At 36.8% G+C, this 22,123-nt stretch overlaps 1 protein-coding gene across 3 annotated transcripts in view; it reads right to left on the minus strand.

Annotated features, from left to right (window-relative positions):
• Positions 1–22,123, minus strand: part of LOC132117496 (rho GTPase-activating protein 26-like) — a 132,339-nt gene that overhangs the window by 28,442 nt on the left and 81,774 nt on the right. For all 3 annotated transcript variants that reach the window (XM_059526821.1, XM_059526819.1, XM_059526820.1), the window contains exons 10-18: positions 20,590–20,684; positions 16,149–16,227; positions 15,186–15,222; positions 14,954–15,019; positions 14,787–14,861; positions 11,878–11,962; positions 9,748–9,806; positions 6,012–6,117; positions 4,914–5,073 (exon numbers count right to left, since the gene is read on the minus strand). In XM_059526821.1, the coding sequence (XP_059382804.1) occupies positions 4,914–5,073; positions 6,012–6,117; positions 9,748–9,806; positions 11,878–11,962; positions 14,787–14,861; positions 14,954–15,019; positions 15,186–15,222; positions 16,149–16,227; positions 20,590–20,684 (762 nt within the window). The remainder of the gene's footprint in view (positions 1–4,913; positions 5,074–6,011; positions 6,118–9,747; positions 9,807–11,877; positions 11,963–14,786; positions 14,862–14,953; positions 15,020–15,185; positions 15,223–16,148; positions 16,228–20,589; positions 20,685–22,123) is intronic.

Consider the following 22,123-nt stretch of genomic DNA (forward strand, 5'->3'; position numbering starts at 1 on the left):
TAGAGCTGCCCTCGACCTTGCTTCAGCTGTGACTTTGCCTTTGGATTTATTTTGATTTTTTTCTATGACTAAGCGACTAATTAAGTTTTAGTCGACAAAGCCTTTTCTGGTCGACTTACGATAAGTCGATTATTAGGGGGCAGCCCTAGTATTAACAAATTGAAAATATGCTAAACTGTTATTTTTAGCAGCTTGGGTTATCTTTTTATCTGAATATTATTTGTTGGCAGTCACCATTGTTGAGTTTTGCATTCCACATTAGGTGTTCACGTCTGTAAATGACTACATAATGGCTTATAACAAAGAATTCTGAATTGCAAGACTGTCACATCCCTCAAAGATATGTGTAACACTTGAATATGGGTAAGAGGGCAAGTGAATAACATTTTAAACGAAAAGCTGAGAAAATCACGTTTTTGTGAAAGACTTCATCCAGATCAGATTCAGAACAATGATCAAAACATATGCTCACACCAGGCAATCTTAACCCCCAAAAGCCTGGTTCGTTTGACTAGTGTGATCTTTCCATTTAGCAGTCCCTGGCTCGGTTGGAAAAGGTGGGCCAGAGTGGTTCAGTTATATACAGATCAGTGAGTGTGAGCGCTAACCCCGCCAGAGTGCAGATCTTCTGACACGTGGTGCATGATTGCATGAATATTTCTGAGCGGCAAAAGTGATAGATGTGTAAAGCAATATATTGTGAGAAGGCAGTGTGTTACCGCGTCCCATACGATTCAAAATAATAAACCACAATGTTAACAAAACAATGCAATCCACTGCACTGAGCAAGTTCTTCTATGCTTTCTTCACGTGCTATCAGAAACTTCCTTGTGAAAATGAATTAATGGAGGTCACAAGTCTTTATGAAAAGCTGTATGCTAACAGTCTATTATGTGTTTGTGAATGAAAAGATTTTGTAGGATCAGGTTTTTGTTACAGTCAGTCTACGCTTTGTTCCCTGCTGTACATAACTGTGTGTATTTATTGAGAAATATGGGATTCAGTAGGTGGCCAACAAAAATGCTTATTACCACCACCGCAGGGCAAGTCAGTTGCATCCTAAAGTCATTAACAAAACTACTGCCAGGTGGCGCACAGAGGCGCAAAGAGTTAGCAAACTGACTGGAATTGTATTTTGTTTTGTAAACGGAGATCAAATAATGAAATAAAATAACTTTATAAAAATAACATTATAACATAAAATCATTAGAAAATGTATTAATTTTATTTTTTTAGAAAGTTAATTTCAAAACGTGAGATAGTCGTATAGGATGCTGCCTAATATATAAAAGAATTACACCAAGGATCTTACTGCATGTTATGGTTATCAAACAGTCATTCTGAAAAACATTAAAACTACACAATTTCCTTATGACTCCTTATGTTGTATTACGGGGCTTTCATTTCGATCTGCAAGCTAATGACAGTTTCTGAACGAAAAATCCTGACCTTGGCTATTGGTACACTGTACAAGCATACACATCTATGTATACAAGGCTGCACGTTCATGAGACTTTATTTTTGTCGCCATTTACTCTGACACACAACATAAAAATAAAAAAAAACGTGAAAAAAATAAGTGGTGAGAAATCAAGAATAATAGGTTAAAACTGCGACATGAAAAACTAGAAATCGTGCAAAAAAAATAGGATATTAACTTAAAAGATATAAAAAATCTTCAGATTATTTTAAACATAATAATTAAGATATAAATAAATAATATGGTTTTGTATACATAGTTTGTCTGTGCGGGAGTTTGGGGGAATCCATAAATGTAAAAAAGAAAACAAAAATAATAATAATAATAAATTAATAAATACAAATAAATAAGTCAACACAATACAACTTAAGAATTTAGATTAGAAAACAACCCTGATTAATAACATTCGTTTCCAAACACAGAAATCAGGTAGAGCCCTGCACGGGCCTCAAACCTAAGCCTATTACCGGCCCTTGGCCGACAGCTTACCAGTACCCTTGGTTTGAGTCCGAATGGAGCCTGTGCCAAATGTTCACGCAAAGAAACACGGCGTTGTTTTAGTAACTGCAGTTAGTGTTGAAGCAGCCGTGTCAGGGAGATGCTGTGTGTATCTAGGCCAAAGCAAAAGCACTTTACTTGGCCTTCTGAAAGTAAATGCATTTAGGAATGCAACAGAACAGCAACACATTTTATGGACGACCATTTTGTGAACCTAGGAGAGGAGATAATTCTGACTTTGCTATGACAATCTGGCGCTTCTGAATTAGCTACTGGAATTATGTTTTGTTATTAGTTTAAGTATTTGCTGCTGACTGTTCAAATGCAGAGTTTTGCATGTCGTGTGCACGCGCGCGTGTGTGTGTGAGGGTCACACAGTGGAGTCAGCTGTCTTAACCGTCCGTGGCTTGTGTAGAAAACGATGTGTTTGAGAGAGGTGGGGCATAGAGGACCTACAGTATTTGAAAAATAATGTGTTTTTTGAACAATAAAGCATGTCAACATATTCTGTTACACCAAATACACAAAATAATGACCCCTCTCTCCATTACGGACCATTCTGAAAGCAGAATTTATGCAAACGCATATAAAATAGTAGTCATTCATTGAAGTTATAATTAAACTAATTGCATGTTTATATTAAATTAACACAGTCTAATCTATAATAAGCCTTAATATATTCCGCGCTCAAGCACACTCATTTAGTTTGCCACAAAGCACAGGCAGAAGTAGCGTAATAATTGTGAAAAATTAGACATTTTAATTATTTATTAATAAACTAATTTTTACACTAATTCTTTCTTGTCAGCTGCAAGATGACATTGACGGTGCGGACTCTCTCCACATGGATGTGCCTTTAGAGAGAACATTTCAAGCTGTCTGTAGATATGTTTTAAGTTACTTCATTATCAGGAAAAATTTCAAGTGATTGCGAGGGCACCTCCCTGTCATATGTCAGGAGAAACGGGCTGGATTCAGTTGTGGGTTACACTGAGCTTTATTGAAAGCAAATGAGACAAGACAGATGAGTATCGTTCCACAGTTTAGCTCGTTCGACAGCCGAGACCCAGAGAAATGAGAGCTGGAATCTTCTAGGAGTACTGCATTCGTGAGAACAAGAGGCATCATATGCATCACATTAATAATTTTCTGCACAAACACTTGAATATGAATAGTAACAGAGCACATTTCTTTTAGGTTACACTATGGGATCCGCATTAAAAATAAATCTTCACAAGTCTACAACTAAGACAGATGCAGTTATAACCTGTAAATTGAAGGCTATTTGATGTTTTAAAATGATCTAGTGGCCGAGGCCGCTGCAATTCGTTCATTAGTTGTTCTTGATCAAGATTAAATGGATGCATGACTCTCATAATCTCGTTTTAATAAATCTCTTTTCCATTAAATAATAAATACATAAAGCAGGTTAAATTAAATATTATTGGACGAACAATTACAAAATGTACAAATAAACGAATAAAATTGCAGTTTCACATTTTGCATATCCATTACAAAGTTACAAATTTTTTCATGCAATTATAAAAAATAAAACCAAATAAGATTAGTAATGAAAATAAAATATGTAGACGAATAAGAATAAATGTTGCGCATCTCAGCATCATGCACACCACACAAATCTTGCACTCTGATATTTTAAGGAAAGAATAATAGTATACACTTATTTTTTTTTTTTTTTTTTAGTTTTACTTAAACTGTATAAAACCAAGTAAAGGCAGCTCCCTTAAAAATCACTTAAGTTTTCAATTAATTAAGCTCTTGTTTACATCGTGTGCACTTTGTTGATTATAATGAGAGAACTTGAGTTTAAACGTGAGGACGTTTTATTAATCTGTCCATTCTTTTCAGTTTCAAAGATTTAGCTAAATTGTGGTAAATTAAAAGTTGTAATTTAAACGGAGCCTCACGTTTTACTAAAATAAAGAAAATAATTCATAAAACACACAACCATTTCTTAATCACTGTCCAAACAGATATCTTTTTCCAAGTAGTTATTTGTCAAAATAAAGGAACAGGTAACGAATAACAAAGTATGTGCATGTCAAAAAATAAAAAATAAAAATAATTTATATTTTAAAATAAAGAAATTTTGAAATATAAATTAAAAATACTTTTAATGCTCCGATGGAAAGTAAACTACCATTTCTTAAGATAATATAACACATAATTCATATTATATAAATAAAACTGCACACCTGTTAAATGTTTCAAATCTAAAATATGGTGTAGTATTGTGTAGCTTAGAGAAAAAGGACAGGCTCATAGGCTTGGCATTTATCCTGCTTGAATTCGTTCTAAGAAACGCACATAACTTCATAAGTAGGCATACTAAATTTTCATCTGTGTATAATCAATATTTTAACTATAGTGTTTTTCTATAATTTTTCCCGACTGCAGTCATCAAATGTAATGTAACACATCGGCGAGGCAAAGCTGACGGCTATTTGCGAAAATGTGCTTTGATGCGTTTGTTTGATAACTTGTGGTTAAAGCGCCACTTAGCGGTCAAAATCGGCAAATGCACTTTACAGACACTGCAGCGGCGCTCGTGGTGGTAAAAAGCACACTCTGGTTGGCCACCTACTGTAGATAGCCACCCATGCTTTTGAGCTGATGCTGAAAGATTCATTACAGGTTAACCTCATTCACAGTGGAATGTATGTGTGTGCCATGGGAAGGTTAATTGTACAGGACATAGTGACAGTTTTGATCCTAAAACCCACTCACTTCACCCCTTCAGCAAGGAGGAAGTGACCCTATGTCATGTGGCGGGGGGCTTAGCTAAAGAAATCTGCCTCGAGCTGATTTGCATGTTGCCCCCTTTAACAGAAGAATTACATCCTTCATTTACACCTAGGTCCGAGCTACACAGCTTGTGCACCCTTGGTCAGCTAGTAGTCATTCATAGACATACCCGTTCGTGGTTCTCGATCAGGATTTCTACCACAATGTTCTGGAACTTGATGTCCATGATTGCAGCCACAGTCTCTTCCTGAGGCCTCAGAAGTGTAGGGCCGAACACTACTCCGAGGTTAGCAACCGTCATCAAATTCTGCTGGTGGTGACTGGCCACTCTGATGAGAGAGCAAGACATCTGAAGTCATTTACTTCTGATTGTAGTGTAGTGCTTTTCTGTATCGTTAGCTTTATTTAAAAAAAAAATAGGACTGTAATAACTAATCAATAAAATCAACTAAAAATAATGGAAATGTTCTTTGTTAAATTTTCTGTAAAATATTATGCATTCTTAGGTTCCACTTTATATTAGGTGCCCTTAGCTACTACAGTATGTACTTACATTTAAATTAAATCAGTTAATACAATGCACTTATTGTCCATACGTCTTTACATCATACTTAAGATATATTTTTAAATACTTGCATGTAATTACATATGCAATTAATTTCTGTAATTACATTTAAAATTACACTGTTGACCCATACCTTACACCTTTAACCACCCTTAAATCAACCCACACCACTAAACCTGTCCCTGACCTTACCCATATCACAACTCAGTAGCAGCAAATGTGTTTTGCATTGTTATAAAGATCTCATTGATTTACATTACAAGATATTAGAATTTCATCTTACTTTATGGGCATATAAATATCACCAAACAATTCTCCAATATCATGAGCCATAAAAGCGTGACATATCCCCAAAAAACATTGTCAAATTATTTTTGTATTTTCACTCTGGAGTTTTTCCTAAAACTCCAAAATACTCCTCGATCTGCCATTGCCACTGAGGAATGGCTCCACAGAGCCCGGCCATCAGGGTGTCAAATTAAACTCGCACAAAAGAAAATGGAGCTGGGAACGAGAAATGAAGTAAAGGACAGATGAAGGGAAACAATCCATGCTTTTTTTAGCTGGGCAAACACAAAGGGGAAGTTTAGGCCTTTATTACCATGAGCAGGGTTGTGGTTTTTACAGTGGAAATCCTCTTAGGTTTTTGGCTTTGCTGGATTTGTAACACGGTAAAAAGGGGCCGTCAACACCAAAACTTACTTGGCCAAGTGTTTCATAAGAAGCTCCAGCATCTGGCGGTTCTTCTCCGGGAGACGGTGCACTATGGAGTGGATCTCTGCCACCCTCGCCTCGGGATTGTCTAGTTCTAGGAAGACAGAGAAAGAGGAAGTGAGAGAATAAGCGGCTGCAAAGGAAAAGCACATTTCCTTTTGCTCTGCATGAACTGTAGGCGTTTTACTGCTGTGTTTGACTGCATTCGCAGCAGGAAAGGGAGTCCAGTCTCACTGTGTACATTTTTAAGGCCAAAAGACACATTTCAGAAATGTTGCATCTATTGCAGATGTTGTTAAAACAGAAGAAAGGTTCCCTTTCCTGATTCTGTGAGGTCACTTCCTGACACAATCTGGACCCAAACAGACACATTATTCCAATTAAACTGGCATTAATGCTCATGTGTTGGTGTGTTTGTGTCTGCCTTGTTGTAAAAGCACAGTGCCACCTCGTGTAAGTGATGGCTACAGCAGTTTCCAGTATCACTGCGCCTGCTGCACCCTCAGTACGGCAGCAAAGTTCCTTGATTATTACGCCGGAATGAGAGTATAGTTCCTAGCTATATCGGCGTGGAAAATCACAACTTTTTATTTCCGTTGGTCTTAGTACACGATATAACTACAGAGGAGTCGAGTTTTAAATAGGAAAAATTTTGAAACACTTTGGTCATTTCTGAGTAAGATGCTAACGGTCTAATCAGATTCATTGGTCTAGGCCAAGCTACAGCTAAAGTGCCACCGCCAGACCCAAAGATCGGCTGGATTCGAAAATGGTAAAACTCCACTGTTTAACTCTAGGGGAGTTGGAAAATGAGCCAATTTTCTAAAATAGTGGAGTGTTCCTTTAAGGACAAAGCTAAGCCGCCAGATGTGGGCTCTTAAAGGTCACTGAAATATTAGAGCGATCTACCCGGCTGCCATGATATCCAAATAATCCCCAGTAACAAGAGTACAACGAGAAAAGAGAGGTATAAATGAAGTTGTTTAGACATGACAAGGGACAAAAAAAATTAATTAAATGAAATACAATAAAAAAATTGCACTGCAAAAAAAAAATATTTTCTTGTTTTCTGGAGTAAACATTCAAACATTTTTAAATCTAGATTAAACTTAACATTTTAACTTAACAACTTAACAACACAGCAACATTTAACATTTACTTAAGAACCAAAATTACTTTTTGCTTTATTTATAAAGATATTTTATAATCTTCTTTTCCAAAAAATTTTCCTTGTTTTTTTGTTTTTTGTTTTTTTACTTAAAACAAGAAGAAAATATCTGGCAATCGGTCAAGAAACATACCCTCAAATCGCTCTTGAAGTAAGATTTGTTTCTAACCCCATTGAAATATATTATTATTTTTTCTTGGTTTAAGCAAAAATGTACAGTCGTGGCCAAAAGTTTTGAGAATTACATAAATATTGGAAATTGGAAAAGTTGCTGCTTAAGTTTTTATTATAGCAATCTGCATATACTCCAGAATGTTATGAAGAGTGATCAGATGAATTGCATAGTCCTTCTTTGCCATGAAAATTAACTTAATCCCCAAAAAACCTTTCCACTGCATTTCATTGCTGTCATTAAAGGACCTGCGGAGATCATTTCAGTAATCGTCTCGTTAACTCAGGTGAGAATGTTGACGAGCACAAGGCTGGAGATCATTATGTCAGGCTGATTGGGTTAGAATGGCAGACTTGACATGTTAAAAGTAGGGTGATGCTTGAAATCATTGTTCTTCCATTGTTAACCATGGTGACCTGCAAAGAAACGCGTGCAGCCATCATTGCGTTGTATAAAAATGGCTTCACAGGCAAGGATATTGTGGCTACTAAGATTGCACCTAAATCAACAATTTATAGGATCATCAAGAACTTCAAGGAAAGAGGTTCAATTCTTGTAAAGAAGGTTTCAGGGCGTCCAAGAAAGTCCAGCAAGCACCAGGATCGTCTCCTAACGAGGATTGAGCTGCGGGATCGGAGTGCCACCAGTGCAGAGCTTGCTCAGGAATGGCAGCAGGCAGGTGTGAGCGCATCTGCACGCACAGTGAGGACAAGACTTCTGGAAGATGGCCTGGTGTCAAGAAGGGTAGCAAAGAAGCCACTTCTCTCCAAAAAAAAAAAACATCAGCGACAGATTGATCTTCTGCAGAAAGTATAGTGAATGGACTGCTGAGGACTGGGGCAAAGTCATATTCTACCAGGTAAAAGCCTTTGAAATGTATGAAGTGCTTGTAATTATATTTCAGTACATCACAGAAACAACTGAAACAAAGATCTAAAAGCAGTTTAGCAGCAAATTTTTTGAAAACTAATATTTATGTAATTCTCAAAACGTTTGGCCACAACTGTTTTTCAAAAAACAAAACAAAAAACAAGACTTAATATCTTTATTTTGCTCCTTAAGTAAATGCATCTTGATTCAACAATGTTTATATTTTTACACTAGAAAACAAGACAAAAATACTAAGCAGGAAAAAAAAAAATTCAGTGTGAACATAATTATATTTTTTGTAGCCTCAACTTCATTGGAAACGCCACAACCCAAATTTAAACACACAATGTTGCAACAGCACAACAACTGTTTTTGTGTTTTTTAATAACATGGTATAAAATTGTATTATAAATGTGTGTGTGTGTGTGTGTGTGTGTTTGTGTGTGTGTGTGTGTGTGTGTGCGTGTGTGTGTTTATATGTATACACAGTATCTTCAATACATTTATCTTATATTATTATCTTATACACAAAATAAAGATTAAGAAAACGATCTGTTGATAACAGTACAAAGTGTTCAAATATTAATCTGCAAAACCCTGTTTAAAAAAGACAGCACATAATCAGACCGGACATGTTTTTGGTCATGTTGAACAGAAACTGAACCTTTCACACATTTTCACTTTTTTGATTTTCTCTTCTTCTCCAGTTACATACTCCTTCACATCGTCTCTGTCTCTCTATCTCTTTCTCTCTCTCTCTCTCTCTCTCTCTCTCTCTCTGCTCATGGGCAAACTCCAGATGGCACCTTGCTCTTTATCACATAAATGGCTCACATAGACAGGAATGAACAAGGGGAGGGGTGGAAAAAAAGAGAGAAAATGAAAGGCAGAAAGGGAGGGGTGAAGCAAAAAAAAAGTTCATATGAGGACAAGGGCCTAACGTCACCCTTAAAAAAAAAAAAGCACAGAGAGAAAAACAGAGACAAAAAAAGGGAATGATGGTAGAAAGCAAATGAGATCAGATGAAGATAGCATGAGATAGAATGCAAAAAGAGGACCTACGTGATCAGTCTTGTTTGCATGTACAAATGTATCTAAACCTCCTTAACGCAAAATTTACAAAATTACATTAAATATTGTATTTTATTTTCAATATTGTAAATATTGAATATTTATTTTAGTATTTTATATCTGTTTGTGCTTAAATCTAAATTGTGAAATTTCTAATTGAGCTCAGTTTTTTGCAGTGTGAAAATCTAATTTTATGGTACAAAAGATGATCTGGAAAAGAAACCACATCCCTTGATGTCTTAGACAAAAGCCGCCACACTGTAAATCCATTTTCTTTCCTCTACAGCCCAGTATCCTGTTTCTGACCGCGTCCTATTAGCTTGAACACTTCTACTCTGCACTGTGTCCTATCAAATGGTCTAACTATAGTCTAATAGTTTCAAATAGTCAAAATAGATCAGAGGAGGAGAAATAAGGCCAGACCGGTCCAGCCAGACACTCACTGGCTGCTTTGATGAAGCTCCTCTGGTACTGGTATGTCATGAGAGGGGCCGGCAGCATCCTGACAGCACAGAAGAAGAGCAGAGATTAGATAAAATCAGATAAAACAGAAGACATCATGACATCGAGACAGAGTAAACTCATCATTAGGGCTGGGATAAACGATTCTTTTTTAAACGATTAATCTAGCGATTATTTTTCCGATGCATCGATTAATCTAGCGGTAACTTTTTTCAGACCGATTTGATTTCGATTATCTCCCCATTAATTGACTACTAACAATTTATACATGCTGATTTACATATCTGAATGAAAAAAAACATTGATTCCTTAACTAATACAGAGAGTGCTTTTCCAAAAAAAAAAAAAAATTAAAAGTGGGAGCCAGCAGCCTGTCATGGAGAAAAAAAAATCTCCGAATGCTCCACGTGAAACTTTGGCGTTCCGCCCTTATTCTATCGTGTCTAATGATTGTGGTTAATATGCACGAGGGAGGGAGGGAGAGAGAGAGAGAGAGCAAGACAGCGCTCGTGTAGTTTAAAGACTGTGAGTGCGCGAGCGCGCGTAAAACTTTGGTGTTTCGCCCTTTATCTATCGTGTTTAATGATTTTGATTAATATGCACAAGGGAGGGAGAGAGCAAGAAGCGCTCGTGTTGTTTGAAGACTGTGAGTGCGCACGCAGCCGGGGCTCTCTCTCGTACGCGCCCTGTCACTGTCACTCACCGATCAAATAAGGCTTTGACAGCCGCCAAAAAAAAAGGGATCAATGCAGAAAAACCCCTGGATTGGATACATAACGTTGGACAGAATGTTGATCCGGCCATCGCGTATATTCAGCGCACATAAGGTAACGTTTTTTAGAGAAATAAAAACAGGTCGACGAATCGATGCGCATATTTTGCGTCGACGTATTTTTTGCGTCGACGTCATCGATGACCTCGACGCGTTGTCCCAGCCCTACTCATCATATGTCTTCCTTTAACATTTTAAAGTTGTATACTGTATGTATTCCGAGAGGTTTTATTTTTAGCCAGCAGACTAATTTGTAGATTATTATTAGCAATGTTGTTGAATTACATGAAGAATTCGACTGTGTGTTAGACTCTATTTTTATATTTTCCGACAAAAACGTAAGTGGTAGCTAGCATGTTGTGGGTGGTCACCACATGGGGTGCCATGCTCACCCTTGTGAAAAAGAGGTGTACTTATTAATTTTAGTGAATGTGCACTTGTAGTGTACCTCACATCTTAAAAGTATATAAAAAAGGTAGCAGCTATTTGCAGAGTGTTGAGTGTTAATAGTGATAGAGTGCAAATAGCAATAGATGCTATTACACTAAGTGAAAATAGGTTTGTTTTTGTGATATGCTATTTACACTAAGAGCAAATAGTCTCTGCCAACAAGTTGGAACATTTAACAGTGAACTCTAAGCATATATCAAACACTTAAGTAATAATGAAATTACATATAAAGATGTACTTAAGGACCACTTAATGTACGTGGGTAAGAAACTCAACACACTAAATTTATGAAGTCTTAACTTCGTAACTACTTATACTGGTAAATAAAATTTAGTGACATTAAATATTTCTCATTCTTCAAATGCTCAGCATAAGCCTACTAGCTTAGTATACTGCTAGCTTGTTAACCTAGTTTATTAAATCTATCATTTACACCTTTGATCATTTGTTAAGATCATGCAAATAATAAAAAAAGTGATGCAATAAACTTAACTACACAGTATATTTAATATATTTCTTGTAAATCATATTTAATAAAAGCAGCTGCTGTACCATAGAGAGAACAGAGAGATGACAGCTTACAAGCCACAATTAATGTCTGTCCTACAATTGTGACTGGACTCATTTGCACAAGGGGACTCGGTTGTTCAGTATGCAAGTGTTCTAAATTTATTTTGTGGGTTCTTACAGTATGTAGTTGCCAGAGTGTTTTGCATGGCTTACTTAAGTGAACAGCCCTGAGTATACGCAATTGTAGGACTGATGCCTTAGCGGTCAGGCTAACTTTTGAGACCGCAGGAGCCAGTTAAATTAAGACAACGAACACACTCTCTGTGTACTATAGCCTGGTTGTTGTCATGTGGTCACGTGTGAAGGGGCAGGTTGGTACCTGAGGTAATGCTTTATTGCACTGGTGATGGTCTTGATCTCCCATTCTGTGCTGTCCAGCTCCACATCTGCACAGGTTTTGGGGTCTAGATGAGGGTATGATGGTTAGACGGCAGATTTAGTTTGCAGGTGACCTCTGTTGAACCTTTGGAATTACTCACTCAGCACAGTGCCAGTATGTGCAAGCAAACTATGCATTTGTGCGCTGGCAACAGCCAATCAGCATCACAATCGCAAAACATTTCCTAAAGCGAAACTGTCAAAGTACATCATATAATCACTCTGAGACAGGCAGTTAAATACGGGTGATCTGGTGAGTAACACAACAACGTCAATAAAATCTATTCATTCTGCTTCCACCGCAGGGTGTGACAGCATTCCTGTCACTTTTTGCATGTGAAGAGATTTACGTTTTTACTCAAGCAGCTGAGAATAATGGTTCCTTGCAAGGTGAAGCTTTACACACAAATCTAATACTTCAAATATGTCTGTATGATATTAGTTGAGGCAGATGTGCTTTAAAAGTGCAGAAAAAAATATTGTAATATGGGAGGGGCATGCATGAATTTTGGCATAGTGACAAAAAGCAAGCTCAATGCATTGTAATCAACATATCTGTCTGTACGAGAGCAACGCATCATAAAAAAACTAGGTCTGTCACGTAATAATCGATATACTGTGTCTGTCTACACTGCATGGGAGTATCAATCTAGTTTACAACTATTTTTAACACGTGTCAATTTCTTAGGGTGCTTTCACACTAGCACTTCTGGTGCGCACCCGGGTTCGATTGATGTCAGAGTTCGGTTCGTTGGGATGATGTGAACGCTGTCTTCCGTTCCCGCGAACCGTACCCGAGTCCGCTTAAAAACGGTGGTCTGGGGTACGCTTCATGTGAACTCTGGTACGGTTCACTGCTTATGTGAACGCAATCGTACCAAATCGCGGAAGTGAACCGCTTTTAATGACAAATTATTTGATGAAAATGTGTTTGTGTGTGTGTTTCACTCACTTTTCTGATGTGTGTGACTGAGTGCTGCAAGCAGAGAGCTGTACATCTCATTTATGTTCGCCTTCAACGTTCTTTCGAGCATTTTAAGTACTAAGACGCAAGTGCCGTTATGTACCGAAGCTTTATAAACAAAACTAACAGTTCAAAAACGTAATACATAAAAGTGCAGTGAGTAATGTTATGCATTTGCCGCCTTCTCCTGCGCTGTCGTTACCAAGCAACGGGGTAAACAGCTGCTGGCTTGATGACGCAAGCGAACCGCGGTTCGGACTCAAATATTATAATATGAACACAGTCCAGCGGGGGCAGGGGGAGGGGGGAGCAACCGAACTCGGGTTCGGACCAGGCAAGTGAACCAAGTGTGAAAGCACCCTTAGAAATGTACTCTATTCTATAAATGCTGGCTTTATGTGGTTTTGAAGAACCTTTGTATTATTTCGGGGTGGCGTTGGCGCAGTGGATAAGACACATGCCTGTGGTGTGAGAGACCCGGGTTCGAATCCACTGTGAGACACCAATGTGTCCCTGAGCAAGACACTTAACCCCTAGTTGCTCCAGAGGCGTGCGACCTCTGACATACATAGCAATTGTAAGATGCTTTGGATAAAAGCGTCAGATAAATGTAAATGTAAAAAAAAATGTATTTTCTTCTGTTTTTTTCTTTTTTTTAATGACACATGGTGGAGGCAACATGCATGAAGTAATACCTTATCTTAGCGCAAGTTTAAAAAGAATTATTTTTTATGGAAATAAAACCCTTTAAAAGAATATAATTAAGTGTGAAATTGAATGTAATGCTTTATAACACAACTGCATGCTATTTGCAACTAAAGGGATAGTTCACCCAAAAATGAAATTTTTGTCACTCACTCCCATGCATTTCCAAATCCGTAAGGCTATTTTTGATGAAATCCGAGACCTTTCTGAACCTGCACAGACAACAACGCAGCTGACACGTTCAAAATCCAGAAAGGTACCAAGAACATTGATAAAATAGTCCATGTGACATCAGTGGTTTAACCGTAATGTTATGAAGCTATGAGAATACTTTTCGTGCCCCAAGAAAACAAAAATAACACTTTATTCAACAATTTCTGAAAATGCTTTATAGTATAAATTTATATAAAATGCAGTTAGTTTTTTGATATACTTGAATATGAATTAAAATTCAATGCAATTTCTACTCAACCTTGTATGTCATGCATTTAAAATGTATTTGTAATGATGAAGTTTATGTACAATTTAGTACATGATGCATTTAGTAGTTTTAAAATATATTTACTTTAAATTTAATATTAAGTTTATAATTAAAAGTACTTGTAAAGCATGACAAAATATTATTAGAACTTAATTATTTAAAATGTATTTCTTTGGACATTATTACAAAGTGCACTTTTTATGACTTTATGTCCCTATAAAACATCATATCAAATTTCTATTCTTAAATAAAAAAAATGCTCAACATAGAAAATAAGTATTCAAACCAATGTATGGTTGCATTTTGCATTTTCTTGAAATAATAAATTATTAGACTGCGACAAAAGAAAATGCCTCGTATGCCATTGACCCACCTTCCATTTCATTTATAATTAGCCAAAGTGTAGGAGTGAATTCTAAAACTGTGATTTTGGCCATTCCAATAAAGCATTCGGTATCCAACAAGAACATAGTACTGGTACAGTGCATTACGATGTTTCTATAAATTAAGAAGAAATGTGAAAAAAATATTTTGACTTAGCCAAATGATCGCTCTCAGGACAGAAACTGTGTTACTCAACCATTTTAAGGCTGAGAAATTGTATACAGTATGTGACATGTATGGCTGAAATTTTTTTTATGTTAATCTCCTGGTTTCATTAAAACAAAGTGACCACCAGCAGCAGAGTGCTGATTCTCACCCATGGCCAGGCTGAGTAGTTTCTGCACTCTGGAGCTGACACCAACGATCCTGTATAGCCCCTGTTCATCAATACCTGTTAAAGAAAAGCATAGACTGTCACACTTACTCATGTACTGGTCACCATCTGACCTCTACTTCTGAACAGAACAACAACAAGAGGTGTACCTCGGGTTTCAATGGCATAGATGAATTTTTTGACAATGTTGAAGCCGATGACATCTAATTGAGCCACTTAAATAGAAAGTTCATTAGGAGAGGAAAAAAAACATCAATACAACTTCATGGTGAAACAAACAGTAATAAACAACATGAAAGCAGCATGATAAGTGTGATTCAACAGAAGTATGTTTAGTTTTTAAACAATGTTTATTTTAAGGACCGAAATAGCACTACTTACTTGCTTCATTCTGGCTGTCACGATTCAAGGTGTATACCTGAAAGATGACACATTTTGGTCAAGTTCTGTAAATGGCTGTTAACAGAAAAGCTTTGAAAAAAAAACAAATCTGCATAACAAGTACAATTCTATGGTACCAGCTGAGAAGCATCACAGCACACAATACCACTGCCTCATCGGCATTATTTTACATGCATAATCCGTTCACTAAATTCTTTCAAAAAGCTTCGTCACACTAAAAGAGTCATTTAGCATGCTAAGACATCATGGTTATGTTACAAAACCTAGTGAACCACTGCTGCTGCATGAACAGGCTTATAGAAATCCAGTAGCAGATCTAGACAGGTGGAGCTGAGGGAGGTGGAGGTTTTCAGAAGAACTGCACCATTAGAGTTTTATGACTGAACTAGATATTTAATTCAAAGCCAATTAGTGTTGATAAAAAATAATCAAATAAATAGAAAGTTTAGTATTTAACAAAATATTTGTGTGCTCAATGAATTATCTCATGCTAATAAGGGTCTAGCAGCATTCTACCAGCAAACTCTATTGAAATCAGTTTGTTAAGCATCCTGTGTATTTTTGTGATAGGCACTATTCGAGCTGATGCCTAAAGAATGTTTAATCGCTAATTGAATGGGACATAATCGGTTACTATGCTGTCCTTAAAGGTAACAACCTATTAAGGTAGTACTCTAGTAAGGCAGCTCACTAGATTATGGAACAGAGCCTAAATCATCCTACAATACATTACAGATTACTCTCAACTACATTTGAATTCAGATTAAATAAAAAAGCCTGAATATGCATATTTATTTGACACGGTAAGTTTCAAGAATATACATTCAAAATTAGACTGCACTTTATCTGATGCACAGCAGTGCCAAGCATGTGAAATATTCTTAAGATGAACCCTATCATATTTAAGAGCGAAACAAATGTCTGATGTCTCAGATAAAGTACCGGTTCTCTTCCGTCCATGGCTTCCATCCAGAGTCTGCGGTCTTCCTCTGACAGCGCCTGCATGGTGATCACGCCAGGCCTGAAACATGCACACATCCACACGCAAGCATGTTAGGAGAAAAATTCATTTTCTTAAAAATCTACAGAGGCACACTTGTGGAAAATATTTGTACGTAACTATATTCACTTGTTGTGTACTTTAAATCTTAAAACTATAGTTTAAAAAAAACTGTACTTGCAGATATTATAATAATAAGTAAATAGCATGACACTTGCACTGAAGGTGCATTTAAAGAGTACATTTTTATTATTTTTATGATTTCTTTACACACTTAAATACATTTTAAAAAACTAATATTGTCAAATTAAAATACATTTATAATCTTTTGTTATGTTTTAAAGAAGTAAACTTATTTGGATGCATTGAACATTTAATCACAGCTAAAGTTCTTGATTATAATTTTAACTAAACTACAGTATAAAAACCATTATGCCTATGGGATGTCACCACTTTTCACAAAAACAAACGTGTGTGTGTGTGTGTGTTCACTGCTGTGTGTGTGCACTTCGGATGGGTTAAATGCAGAGCACGAATTCCGAGTATGGGTCACCATACTTGGCTGTATGTCACTTTCACTGTCAAAAACACTATGCAAACACCTTCCCATATGTTGGCAATTAAAAAAAGGACATCACATACTCAGCATTGCATACACAAAACGACATCATCCCCCACACCAGCAGTGGACTATCACATTGTAAATCCATTAGGGTTTTCCCAGTTCTATTACCATAACTCTGCCTGACCTGGCATGGCCTAACCTTCAGTTGTCACGCGAGTTAATGCTATGTGAGTGTGTGCTTCTGATTTACTGATAAAGCTGCCATACTGAAATATTAAGAGGTTTTCCAACACATGGCACGGTAAACTGGCTCTAGTTAAAGCAGAAAAGGGGTTTGGACTGTTAAAAGATGGACTGTCTGTACTTTAATTTAGCAAATCATAAAATATGTCCCATTTGTTCAAATAACGCCATCAACATCTGGTATATCTACATTGGTTACCATAGTAATGATTTAAGTGTTCACACAACTATAAAAGAGTATTTTATGAGAGTAGCTGTTGGTGTGAATTTTTACACACAGACATGCTTTACAGTAATAAATGCATTTAGTGTGAATATGAAACATATTTCCCAAAGAAAACCAATTACAGCTTTAAGTTGTAACATGTCTCCAGAACAAACATAAGTCAATAATCACTAAGTAAAGGTGTGACAAAATGTCTAGACATATGGCAAATAACCCCCCCCCCCCCCCCCCCCCATTTGACTTCCGCACAGAATGCGTTTTGCAGTCCGCTCCTGACCCATGGTTGTTTACCACAAACTCAACATTTTATCCATTATTTTGATTTCAAATCCAAACGTTGTTTCTGAAAATGCTTTTCATTAGTGTGATTCTATTTTATCACAGTACAGTAATACAGTCTTTTACAGACATATTCATGTTCAAACTCAATAAATATAACTTTGTTTTCCTACCTCCATAAGTGCCATCTATTGTTGCCTTGTTTATCTAAAAGTACACTTTTCTTTGCTTTAAATCTAGCCAAAAAGCCGTGTGTTGACTGTGAAACAGTACACATTAATTATATGCATTTATTGTGTAATTTCTACATTTCCGTGTCAATCCATGTTAATTTTTAACATGAAACATTCACTGTTTCTTTAATTCAGTGTGTGCACTGCAGCACAGCAAAAATAGACTCCTTGTGGAAATTATCGCTGCATGACTCTTACAGACGCATTGGTCCTGGAGTATGGCATTATTTTAATGACAAATGTCTAGAGCGCATTATTGTAGTGTGAAAGCACATTTATATAATGGGTGAGCATAAATCTCTTCGCTCGCACGCGGATTTCCTTTGCTCTCCCACAAAATCAGAAGCGCGGGTGATCAGATACACGCTGCTCTCGCCCAAAGAGAGTGTGCGCACTTAAAACGTGTCTCTCCTCTCGCTCAATCTGTGTCCTGTGGACTCACAAATCTCTCTATGTTTGTGCTAGATATTAATTATTTTTGCACCTTTCTATTTCTAACCTTTTCTGTTCATATCTTTCGCATCTTTTACTGCGTGCAGTGTGAACACTCTGATCTGTTAACATGGGAACAGAAGAAATACACACCACAGACAAAATGTGTGAACCTGGAGTTACATTTGTATGCCTGTCCAATCTGTTCTGTTCTCGAACTTCATTTAGGCGCACTGCGTTCTGATTGGTTCGGATACCAAACTGCGGGAGGTCGAGGCTGCAAAAAATCATTCTATAAAGCAATTTAGAAATCGTGCACTCTAAAATTGTGATTTTAAGACGATTTTAATAAAACACACAGCGCTACTGTGGAGGCCATTTGAGTAAAGTGAACTCATTGTCATGTTCAAGAAACCAGTCTGAGATGATTTGAGCTTTGTGACATGGTGCATTATCCTGCTGGAAGAAGCCATCAGAAGATGGGTACACTTTAGTCTTAAAGGGATGGACATGGTCAGCAACAACGCGCTGAAACGCAGAAATCAAACCGAAAGAATTCATAACATTTTATTACAATAGTGTTCTCATTGCGCTAAAACACGGGCGAACAAAGATTGTTACGTTATTCTACAATAGCTAATAATCTCATTATAATATGACAGACTTGCCCTGCACATGTTGCAGTTCCCTGTATTTTCCTTTTCGAAGTGTTTCCAATGATATTTCAAGCAATTAAAAACCATCATGTGTACAGTGTGCATCTGCAGTGTCTCTGCAGGAAATAATGCATTATTTATTGGCTCTAAGATATCTGCCAAATTCTCTCATCGGATCGATCGCGATAACAGAAAAATTAACATTTATTGGCCGATACCGATATGGTGGCCGATATATCGTGCATCCCTTAAAAATTGATTGTGAAATATTATTACAAATACAAAAAAGTTTTCAATTTTAATATATTATAAAATGTAATGTCATTCCTGTGATGCAAAGCAGAATTTTCTTCATCACTACTCCAGTTTTCATTGTCAAATATATTAATTGAATTTGTTAATGCATTTATTAAATAGAAATCATTGTAAATGTCTTCACTCACTTTTTGTCACTTTCATGCACGATGAATAGAATTATGAATTTCTCTCTTTTTTAAATCTTATACAAATGTTTGAGGTGTATCATTGTTTCCACAAAAATATTAAGCAGCAAACTGTTTTTAACAGAAAATAATGAGAAATGTTTAATGAGCAGCAAATCAGCATATTAGCATGATTTCTGAAGGATTATGTGACACTGAAACTTCTTTGTAAACAACAGATTTATAACCGTTTCTAATGACAAATGTTGTGTTCCCAAATGCAAAATAAAGTGGCTCAAACCAAGCGCAACACTAACAGTGAATCACAACTAAAAACAGTACTGTAACAGCAGACATGCAGCGTGTCACACTATCGCCCATTATATAATTACGTTGTCAATTTTATGACAGCACTACCAATCTCAAATTCTCACCGCCATTCATAAAAAGTTACCGGGGTGAGTAACACATTTCAGCGCTGATTCTGCTCACATTTGGCACTTTGAATCATTTGAATGCTTTGAACTGTCCTGTAGATGGCGCTGCGAGCTCGTGCTGTGCTCTCAGGACCATTCTGTAAATTATGTTTCTTTTCGCAGTTTACTTCGGTAATAGCTTAAGGACATTTGCGTGATTTTAACCATCATGCAATAACCAAACTACCCCCACCCACCCACCAAAAAAATATATGTATTTATCTACGCAAATCACATGGGTCGTCAGAAAATACGGAAATCCGTATTTATACAAAAAAAATCACATCCTGAGAAATCTTTCTAATATGGTGCTTAATCATTATCAAACATTGCTTTGGCTTAGTTGTTAATATTGGCTCTTATTATAAATCCTTTTTATTTCAGAAATCTTTGACAAAAATACAGTACAAAAGAACAGCATTTATTTAAAATGGAAACCTTTTGTAATATTACAATTGTCTTTAATTTCACTTTTAAATAAATGCAGCATTGGTAAACTTTTGATGATACTGTATATCCTGGATTAAAATTATTATTCTTGCCACTTCAAACAGTTTATTCTTAAAATTTGAATCTTAGTGGGGAAAGAAAAAAAAAAGATAAATGTTCTATAGAAATTGGTTCCCTTCCCCTGCCTACAACCCATAAGATGGCCACTTTATTTCTCTCTTCCTAGTTACTGCAACAGTTATGACAGGTTGAAGCTATCTACAGAGCACTCTCTTAATGCCAGGAAGAACTAGTCCAAATCTCCACCCACTTTCCTGAGCAGCAGCCAGGAAGTGTGTCTCCCACTCGATGTTACGTGGACCAAAGTGCCATCTGGTGGCAGGTATGCTCAGTCAACTTACCGGTCCACGGCTTCAATGTCAAAACAGAACCTCTTCTCGATGGAGTCTGTTTTCCTTCTGGTGCAAGATTTCAGCGTAAAGCTTTCTTCATCTACCTGAAAAGAAAAACATGGTTTACTATAGGCCCAAATTTTGTCAGCACATTTTCAGGATTTCACTTATTCTGCATTTATGTGGGCCTGGACGGCCGACAGGAAAATGTGACCAGATGTTCTATATTTACCAACTACACTGTCATCACATAAATGATTATAAATGAATGATAGTGTCAAGTTACTCCCTTGCAAACTGTGGCCAAGGAATGGGTGTTCAAATGCGGCCAGCTATTTTTAATCCAAAACTTCACAGCTCCTTTACCGACTAGCAACACATAACGCACATACCTCTGGAGTTCATTACCAGAGTGCTGTCGTTCTCTCCTTCAGTGACCACCTCACTTACAGTCTAATTGTTTCTATGACGCCTTTCTGCTAAGTGACTTCTCTCTAGTTTTTTTTCTCTTTTCACATTGCAGAAAAGGCGACAGTGTAATGCTAGAGCATGGACAAGATACTAAACAAACGGAGTATGCTTACAGAATGCAATGTCTGGACAGGTGAAACAAGGATCCCTGTTAGGACGTCTAGTCTACAATAAGTCTGCAAGACTGCATATATATATATATATATATATATATATGCAATAAAATCACCATTTGGGACAAGGTCATATTTTCAGCAATAAAAGCATTCAAACCCTTAACCTGAAGTACTACAATTTGGTGCATAACACATCCCACACTGTTTGTGCTACAAACATGACTTATCAAATTGTGTGACTTGTTGAGTAGAGGTGTGCTATTACTGTTGTGATTGATAAGACTAAAGCCCCGTTCACACCAAGAGCGATAACTATAAAGATATCGATGTTGGCATCAAACACCAGCGAACGATATCGTCTGTTTATTCTAAGTTTATGTGCTTCTGCCTCTTTAAATTCTAGAGCTCATTATAGCAGGATGGATTCTGATTGGCTGTCAACGTTTGTATCGTTCGTCAGCTGGAAAAAATCATTCTGAAAATGATTCCAACGATATCGTTTCTCTGTGACTTTATCGTTATAATTGTGGTGTGGACTCTGCTATTCTTTAATATTGAGAACGATTTTTAGAACTATATCTGTATCGTTATCTTTATAGTTATCATGCTTGGTGTGAACGGGGCTTAAAGGGTTCCCCGGGTATTTAGACATGTATAGCTTAATATAACATAAATTAAGTCTCTTATTGAAATATGTAGTAGAAAACCCATGAAAGAAACAATATGGTTTTTAAACTATGGGAGGCGCCATTATTTTATGTGCACAGTAATATGTGCGTTGATGACGTCAAATAGTTGCACTCAGTGAGCTCCTGGCACTTTTTACCGTGACACAACTCGATACGATTCCACATTGTGTGGCTTTGGGATGTAATTTTCAGTCGGCGGGCAACAAGAGAAGCAATATAAGACTTCACTGATTCTCTAGCTATAAGAAGAGGAGAAAAGAATGGGAA

Source organism: Carassius carassius, chromosome 36, assembly GCF_963082965.1.
Source record: "Carassius carassius chromosome 36, fCarCar2.1, whole genome shotgun sequence".
Lineage (NCBI taxonomy): Eukaryota > Metazoa > Chordata > Actinopteri > Cypriniformes > Cyprinidae > Carassius > Carassius carassius.